Raw genomic sequence first — 9,003 nt, forward strand, 5'->3', positions numbered from 1 at the left:
GTTCCAACAGGAACCATGGGAACCAGAGCCATATCATTCCTGGTGCCCCCACCCCTGACACCTTGCTGCCGCGGTGCTAACGGAGGCATTCAACCGTATCACTCCTCTTACTTGATTAACAGATGACTGTGTCAGCACTTATGCCACGGCCTCTACGTCCCGCCACCATCGTATGCAGCTTCATGTCTTTTTGGGGTTCAAAGGTCACAGTCGGCAAACCAAAGAACGCCAGGGGTTAGGTTACATGAGAGACGCAGTTCTCCAAGGGTTAGTCCTGAGTCAGGGTTTGTCTTGGGTTAGGGTTAGGTTTAGGGTTAGTCCTGAGTCAAGGTTTGTCCTGGGTTAGGTTTAGGGTTAGTCCTGAGTCAGGGTTTGTCCTGGGTTAGGTTTAGGGTTAGTCCTGAGTCAGGGTTTGTCCTGGGTTAGGTTTAGGGTTAAGGGTTCGTCCTGAGTCCCTGTAGTGGTTCGACGGCCATCGGAGTCTCTCAGCTCCCTCTTGTGATCAGTCACTCCTGGCTGATGTCATCAAACGTTCATGTAGCCACTTGAAAAAAGATGCCACTGGTTTACATCAGGTTGTTTACCCTTGGATAACCCTGACTCCTCCCCCTGCTCCAGCACGCCGCTCCATTCTCCCCACCATTGTTGTTCCACAATCATAACCCATTGCAGATAATCTTTGGAGCCGTCAAATCAAAGTTGACATTTTCTGAGATTTGTCCTTTGAATCAGACACATCAGATAAAACCTTCTGATCCGAGGATGAAAACAGGGAACATTTGCTCCCTTACGGAGATTTGGGATTAGATGGGAAGGAGAGGATGGGATTTAATCGAAACCACCGCACAGCGGGGCAGAGGAATGTGAGGGATCATGAAGCGTCTCCCTGATTACTCTTGGTTTTTGACAGGATGTCGGTGTTGGAAGGCCTTAAACTACACAATTACCATGCAAGTGCTGAGATAACCAGCACCACACCGCCGGGGTTCTGGAGGCGGGATGTTCTGTACGGGTCAGCTGGGTCTCTAGATGGTTCTGTCACCGAGGCGCTCCGGTGTGACTGAGCAGCAGGGGGAGACACGGCAGCATCTCAGGGGTGCAGCAGGTTTCAGGTCTCAACGCGCGTGGTGACATCATACCAGCATGACCATCTCTGATGGTCAGCAGACCAGTAGCCTTGATGTGGAGGGTTACAGGCGCCCCCCCCTCGCATCACCTGACATCCTGTCCCAATCCCAGATCAGGATTAGCCAGTCAAGGTCATTTCCTAGGTGCTCAGACCACTTAGTGCAACGCTCTTATTGGCTGAGCCAGTTGCTAGCTGTGACAGATGTCAGCAGTTTGCCGTGAGGTGAGCAGATGCACGGAGCCCAATGTCTGTTTTAGCGTCAGGAACGGCGAGACGTGGCTGCAACCGTCCTCCATTAACGTCACTGTGACAACATAATGAGACCGTTAGCCTGAACACACATACACACACACACACACACACACACTGGCTGGGCTGATCTGTGGCAGCCTGACCTGCTTATTACACAGGTCATCAAAGGTGTTCAAGCCTGTTAGGGAGGTCAGGGACCCTGAGCCGGACCTGCTGGTCCCGCGTCTCTAGTTGCCGTCTCAAGATCTAGAAAACTACAATCGAAGTCCTGGGATTACAACCATGAGAGTCCCATGTTGGTCTTCTTTCCCTGCGTCTGACATATTCACCCAGAACTGGTTCTGGTGCTGCTGTTGGACCCGACAGAACGTCTGCAGTGTTGACCTCATCATCCTCACACCCAAACACACCTGAGCATCACGCCGCCGCTCAACATGGAGACCTGTGGCACGAGGGTTCAAACGTCTCGTTCCTCCTCCTCAGGCGTAAAACTGGAACTCTGTTGGTGTGCAGGACTTTTCAACACTGTTACTGGGGTTTACTGCTCAGCTGTTGTCATGACAGCAGGCCTGTCAATCATCCCCACCGTTCCTGGGTGGGGCGCTGTAAATCCTGTGGGTGGGACAAGGAGGGGAGAAGAGTTTTTACTGCAATCATCATACCCCTAGCAACAGCGGTGGATACACACACACACACCCACACACACACACACACACACACACACACACGGTACTGCCAGACTCACAAATCTGGGGCAGACAAACTCATCAAATTAATATCAGCCTGGCTGTCTGTTTGCGCCGGCTCCCTCTCTTCTATCATCCTCCACCTTTCCTCCACCCCTCTCTCTTTAATCATCTGCTGTCATCTGCGATTCACCCCCCCCCGTGCCCCCCCACCCACGCACTCACACCTCCCTCAGCATCTCAACCCCCCACTTCCTCCTGAATATCTGTCCGTCCACTCTGATATTTTAGATTATCAACCAATGATATTTCTACCTCTGTCATGTACAAATACTGCAGTAGTACTAAGTACACCAGCACAAGTCTGTACATGAACTCATTATTATACTGCGTACTCACAAACATCTGACCCCCGACCACCTCCTCCTCTTCAGGTTCAACCAGCCCGCGGTCGCCCACCAGGGCCAAACCCAAGATCACCCTGGACCCCTGCATTCGCCTCAAGTCAGACAAGCTGGACCTGGTGAGTCTCACCGCCGTGTTCTGGTGCCGTGCTGCTGAAGCCCGGTGGAGCCCGGCTCTGCTGCCCCGGTACCTCAGGGATCAGGCAGCACCTGATCTCATGACTGCGTATCAGTGTACAGTGACGTCCTCAGCCCCTCGTCAGGTGGTCTAACCCCCCAGAGTCCAGTTAGGAGATGTGATGATGACCTCATCTAGATGACCCTTAATGAGCACTCAGTCCCTGACTCAGGACTACTCTGGGTTCTGTTGCGTACACTGGTTTGTCTCATCGTGATGTCATCAGCGGTCCTCCGTTAGTCAGCGCTTCAGGAGGCCGAGGCTGACCCGGATCTACCAGGTCATCGATGGGATTGGAGTTTTAATGTGTGACGGGGGACCTGGTCCTCCTGATCCACGCAGACGGAGAGCCCTGATGAACCGACAGCTGGGCAGGCCCCCTGGAGAGAAGGACGGAACAGAGGAACGTCAGAGAAGAGAGAACCCTCACGACCGTCCCCTCTGGAGTCTCATTTTCAGGGCTGAGCTTCCTCAGCAGGACATGACCTCATGGCCATCATCACATCGTGTGGACTACAGTTGCTAAATGTCTAACCCATAGAACCCTGTACATGTACGCACGTCTACTGCATGAAGCACCTGACTCTTCCCTTGCATGTATAAATACGTGTATTCATACTTTCTGAGTGGTGTGATGTCACAGTACTGCGTGCTCCTGCTCCTCTCAGGCTCTGTCCTTCCTGGGGCTGGACGTCACAGAGGAGAAGAGGAAGAAGCTGAGACAGAGTCTGACTACAGACCCACAGGGCACCGTGGCGTATGGAGGTGAGGCACGCGTCCAAACACACACACACACACACACACACACACACACACACACACACACACACACACACACGGTTGATGTGGTGTCAGCAGCTGCTGACAGATCTGTGCTGAAGTGCTGTCACATCAGCGGCTCACTGTGATGCTTCATGTCACTTACTGGTCGTGACACTCCTGCACCATGTCACATTGTGTAACCATGACAGGCTGTGTGTGTGTGTGTGTGTGTGTGTGTGTGTGTGTGTGTGTGTGTGTGTGTGTGTGTGTGTGTGTGTGTGATGTTCATTTGTATGTCTGAATGTCACAACATGTATTGTTAACTTTGTATTCATCTATTAGGGTTAATCAGAGTGTCTTCACTGTGGCGGTGTCAGGGTCATGTGACCCGGGTATCCAGGTCTCCATATCTGAACTGACTCACCCAAACGTGTGGAGTTGTCATCCAGCTTGCGCCATCAGTGGGGTCCGGGCCGCTGGTTCTGATCTTGAGGCATCAGAACACAGGGGTCAGAGTGTCCGCGCTGACCCTGCTGAGGTGATCACAGTGGGTCGCCTCTGAGCATTAGTACTGGACCTCGGAACGAGGTGGTCCGGTCTGATTCGATGTCTGGTCTATGTTTTGCTTCCATTCCAACACGGACCCGCCTCCTCCATATGGCTGCAGACCTCCGTGGACATGGTTCTGCCAAGTGGGCGGGGCCTCCCTCAGCAGGATAACACAGGAATGTGACGTGGCGTCTAAATTCTTCAGATCTGGATTTAACCCAGCATCAGTAAGGTGCTGGACAAACAAGTCAGATCCATGGAGGCCCCGCCCACCTTGCAACTTACAGACATAAAGGATGTCATGGCGGCGTCCTGGTGCTGATACCACAGCACCCCCTCTCAGCGTTAGGGTTAGCTGGCTCCGAGCTGGACACCTGGCCGTGTTCTGTATATTCCTGAGTTCAGCAAAACTCTGGCCTGTCGGTTCTGGTTCTGGTTCTAGTCACGTCCTCAGGCACGTTCAGTATCTTCTTGTTTAGCGGAGTGCTCTGGTATCCATGGTAACCTGGTTGTCAATCAACATTTCCTTTCTGTACTGGTTTCCTGGCTGCCAGAGTTCGTGGAGGCCGTCCGGAGCATCTTCCAGGACAGCCTGCAGGAGCTGGGCTTGGGGGCGGGGACATTCATGTTCTCCTATCACGAAGCAGCCAGCCTGATGGACACGTCCGCCTTCCACTCGCCTGTGAGCTCCCTGTCGCCAGCACACTGTGTGTGTGTGTCTGTGTGTGTCTCCGTGTACTAAGTGGTGTGTGTGTGTGTGTGTGTGTGTGTGTGTGTGTGTGTGTGTGTGTGTGTGTGTGTGTGTGCAGACGTATGAATCTGAATGCAGCTACAGCAGTGAGGAGATGGAGCAGTTCCAGACGGAGGTGAAACAGCTCCAGACTCAGATGAAGCAGCTAAAGGTGAACACACACACACACACACACACACACACACACACACACACACACACACACACACACACACATCCTGTGGCTCCTGTCCTGGTGAAGACTTAGTCAGCTGGAGTTGGTGGATGGCGGTAGTGCTGCCCCGCCCCCAGCGCTGGCGGTTCTGAGGGTCTGCTGTTGTGGCAGGTGATGCTGAAGGACATGGAGCACAGCAAGAAGACGCTGGAGGAGGAGCTGCAGAAAACCTCAGAGGTGGGCACTTCTACCGCCGGCTTGCAGCCCCCCTCTCAGCAAACGCACCAACGCATGCCTGTGTTTCTCTCGCAGAAAGCTTGTCTGACGGTGGAGGAAAACGCCCGTCTGAAGAGCCGTCTGCAGGCGGCAGAGGCGGAGGTCAGCCAGCGGCGGGCCAGCGGCGCCGAGCAGGACTACGAGGAGGTGATCCAGCTGCTGGAGGCCGAGATCAGAGACCTGAAGAATCAGCTCGCCAGCAAGAGACAAACACGAGGAGTGGACGCCACCAAGGTGAGTCCTGAGCGCCAGAGAGGGGCGTGTCTTCATTATGTAGCTGCAGCTGAAACCGGCGTTTCTACTGCCGGCACACACTGATGCACGGAAGCAGCTGCTCTGAGAGCGCCGTCCTCCCCGGGACGATCTCCGGCTCTCTGGTAGATACCAGCGCCGGAGCCCGAGGGGGCCTAACCTCAGATATGGGCCAGGCTCAAACGCAGCAGCCTCTCTGCCCCCCCCCCCCCCCCCACACACACACACACACCATGGACCTCCTCGAAAACGAGAGGGTGCTTCTGAAGAGCCACCTGATTAACTGAACCGTTCTGGTCCCGGCGGCGCCTGTAGGGGGGTTCCTGTCTTTAGGTTGCTGGGTTGTAGAAGCGGTTCTTTGGTTTTTTATCCTGAGTGTGCGATGCGACTGCAGCATGGCGCCAGCTGACTGGAGAGAACATGTAGAAGTTCATGTTGAACTTCACCCTTTCACCGCGAACGTGGCGCCGCTGCGCCGCCCCGCTACAATCGCCAGGTCACCAAGGCGACTGTCTGCCACACCCACAGCAAACAGGTTCTTAGGGGGGGTTCTAAAAAAGGTCAGCTTTTTTCAAGTTTGGGCCTGAGAATTCTGGAAACCTGTCAGCCGGGCTGGGCTTTGTCCTCCCCCCTCATGTCCTCCCTCCATCACCGTCCCCCTCATGTCCTCCCTCCATCACCGCCCCCCTCATGTCCTCCCTCCATCACATCCCCCCATGTCCTCCCTCCATCACCGTCCCCCTCATGTCCTCCCTCCATCACCGTCCCCCTCATGTCCTCCCTCCATCACCGCCCCCCTCATGTCCTCCCTCCATCACATCCCCCATGTCCTCCCTCCATCACCACCCCCCTCATGTCCTCCCTCCATCACCGTCCCCCCATGTCCTCCCTCCATCACCGCCCCCCTCATGTCCTCCCTCCATCACCTTCCCCCCATGTCCTCCCTCTATCACCATCCCATGTCCTCCCTCCATCACCGTTCCCCCATGTCCTCCCTCTATCACCATCCCATGTCCTCCCTCCATCACCGTCCCCCCATGTCCTCCCTCTATCACCATCCCATGTCCTCCCTCCATCACCACAACCGTCACGTCCTCCCTCCATCACCGCCCCCCTCATGTCCTCCCTCCATCACCGCCCCCCTCACATCCTCCCTCCATCATCATCCTCCCGCACGTCCTCCCTCCATCAGCTCCAGTCTGTAGGTGTGGTATATCTAGTGCGCGATGCTGCTGAGGTGGGATTCCTGCTGGGTCAACTAACATGCCAACACCAAAGAGGCTTTACACCCCCCCCCCCCCCCCCCCCCCGGTGGTGCCAGATTTCTGCCCTATCAGTTCTGGCTTTATGGTGCTTTGAGGGGGATTATTCTAATTTGCCAGATTGAGCAGCAGGTTGGATTTCCCTCATGGCTGCCGCCCAAAGATACATTTTAGAGGACAGCGACATGGCGTCAATGTCAGTGGACGAGTTTGTCACACGTCACATGTTGGGGCTGGAACGCCTGTCTGAGTCAGCACCAGCACCGGGCCAGACCACGCCCCCTAACACAGACACACACCAAGACCTTCATAGACACCTGCTGAACACATCGCCATCATCATCGTCATCAGCCAAAGAATGTCTTCATCCTCCAGCTGAGTTCCTCCTTGTGATCGTGTGTGTGTGTGTGTGTGTGTGTGTGTGTGTGTGTGTGTGTGTGTGTGTGTGTGTGTGTGTTTCAGGAGGAGGTGCACGAGCTGAACAGGAGGCTGACAACCATCGACTCTCAGCTGAGGAAGTCCGAGCTGAGCAGGAAACACTTGGAGCTCTCCAACAGGAAGCTGCTGGGCTTCGCTCAGGTACACACACACTCACACCACACATGTACACACACTCACACCACACATGTACACACACACACACTACACATGTACACTCACTCACACCACACATGTACACACACACACACTACACATGTACACTCACTCACACCACACATGTACACACACTCGCTCACATCTACCAATCGTGGGAAAGTCAAACATGTTTTCATACATATATGAGAGGTGTCCCTCCCATCATGGTCGTCTTCAGCCCAGCAGCATCAGGACTCTCATGGAGCCATTCTGCCCCCCAGTGGTTAGCACACACGATGCAGGCTCATCTAAACTTGGAGTAAACAACTAGTTTACGTCCAGAGTTTTAGCTGAGCTCATCTCACATCAATAAAGCTGCTAAATGAAGGTTGAAAAAAGCAAATAGAGGTCATAAATAATGATAATCAAACACGATGAAACGAATACACACGTCACAAAACTCTCCAACGTCAGACCCAAATATAGTTTATATATTTATTTGTGGTTTACTAGTTTTATTAACCTCCAGCCCACTTATTGTCAGTGACTTCACAATAATGTACCTGCAACCACAGGTTTACCAGCAGACAGACAGTCACACACATTTCTAGACTTAAACGTAGAATCGTTGTCTGATGTAGTGGAATCGTTCACTGACATAGTAGAATCGTTCACTAAAGTAGTACAATCGTTGTCTGATGTAGTAGAATCGTTCAATAACATAGTAGAATCGTCTGATGTAGTAGAATCGTTGTCTGATGCAGTAGAATCGTTCACTAACGTAGTAGAATCGTTCACTAAAGTAGTAGAATCGTTGTCTGATGTAGTAGAATCGTTCACTAACGTAGTAGAATCGTTGTCTGATGTAGTAGAATTGTTCACTAACGTAGTAGAATCGTTGTCTGATGCAGTAGAATCGTTCATTAACGTAGTAGAATCGTTGTCTGATGTAGAATCGTTCACTAATGTAGTAGAATCGTTGTCGGATGTCGTAGAATCGTTCACCAACGTAGTGGAATCGTCGTCTCAGCCACACTGGAGGTAATTTCACCGACACACTTGTTCGTTAATGTTAGATGAGATGGACTGTAGGTCGATGCTGCGATGCGCAGCAGCACAGAGGAGTGCAGGGCAGCAGACCTCCCATTCACCAGCTGTTTGCAGACTTCCTCTTTTTAGTTGCGTTGTTGGAAAAGGAATCGATCCCGTTGTTGTTGCGGTGGTTTGTTTCCGACCGATCGCCACCTCTCCAGATGTAAACACAGCTGTTCGTAGTTCTCCTGTCATCAGGGGTGACGCTGTCACAGGAAGTGATGAACTAATCTCTCCCTCCCTCCCCCTGCAGAACGTCCACAAGGTGTTAACCACACCCAGCCTGTTTGGAGGAGACGCGGGGTAAGAGACCCCAACACACCTGACCACCCCCAGCACAACCCCCCATGCTGCTGTCCTCACTCCTGTGTGTGTGTGTGTGTCCTCTCTCCATCTGCAGCACTGTATCCTCTCCAGCCACAGACAGTCCAGACACGCCGTCCCCCCTCCCTGATCCGGCCTTCCAGCTGGCGGTGGAGGCCAAGGAGCTGGTGCAGGGAGTCGGCACGCTGCCGGCTGATGACAAAGGTCCAGTATTAACTCCAGAACCCCCAAACACTCGCAGAACACCAGAACCCACCTGAGAAACGGGCCGATCCGATTTCCTGTCGAGAATATTCACAGGAAAATAAGCATTTAAGTCAAATTCATCAACTAGAAGTTCCAACAGGATCAAAGAG

At 53.2% G+C, this 9,003-nt stretch overlaps 1 protein-coding gene across 6 annotated transcripts in view; it reads left to right on the top strand.

The window, feature by feature from the left end:
* The window catches only part of LOC147245599 (syntaxin-binding protein 4), a 65,475-nt gene that overhangs the window by 55,023 nt on the left and 1,449 nt on the right, over window positions 1-9,003 (top strand). For all 6 annotated transcript variants that reach the window (XM_086184034.1, XM_086184036.1, XM_086184032.1 and 3 more), the window contains 9 exons: window positions 2,502-2,590; window positions 3,318-3,414; window positions 4,515-4,642; window positions 4,770-4,862; window positions 5,037-5,102; window positions 5,178-5,375; window positions 7,118-7,234; window positions 8,577-8,626; window positions 8,724-8,851. In XM_086184034.1, coding sequence (XP_086040160.1) covers window positions 2,502-2,590; window positions 3,318-3,414; window positions 4,515-4,642; window positions 4,770-4,862; window positions 5,037-5,102; window positions 5,178-5,375; window positions 7,118-7,234; window positions 8,577-8,626; window positions 8,724-8,851 — 966 coding nt within the window. The remainder of the gene's footprint in view (window positions 1-2,501; window positions 2,591-3,317; window positions 3,415-4,514; window positions 4,643-4,769; window positions 4,863-5,036; window positions 5,103-5,177; window positions 5,376-7,117; window positions 7,235-8,576; window positions 8,627-8,723; window positions 8,852-9,003) is intronic.

The sequence above is a fragment of the Aulostomus chinensis genome, chromosome 18 (genome assembly GCF_037954235.1).
Source record: "Aulostomus chinensis isolate RoL2024-O1b breed Wild chromosome 18, RoL_Achi_v1.0, whole genome shotgun sequence".
Taxonomy (NCBI): Eukaryota; Metazoa; Chordata; class Actinopteri; order Syngnathiformes; family Aulostomidae; genus Aulostomus; species Aulostomus chinensis.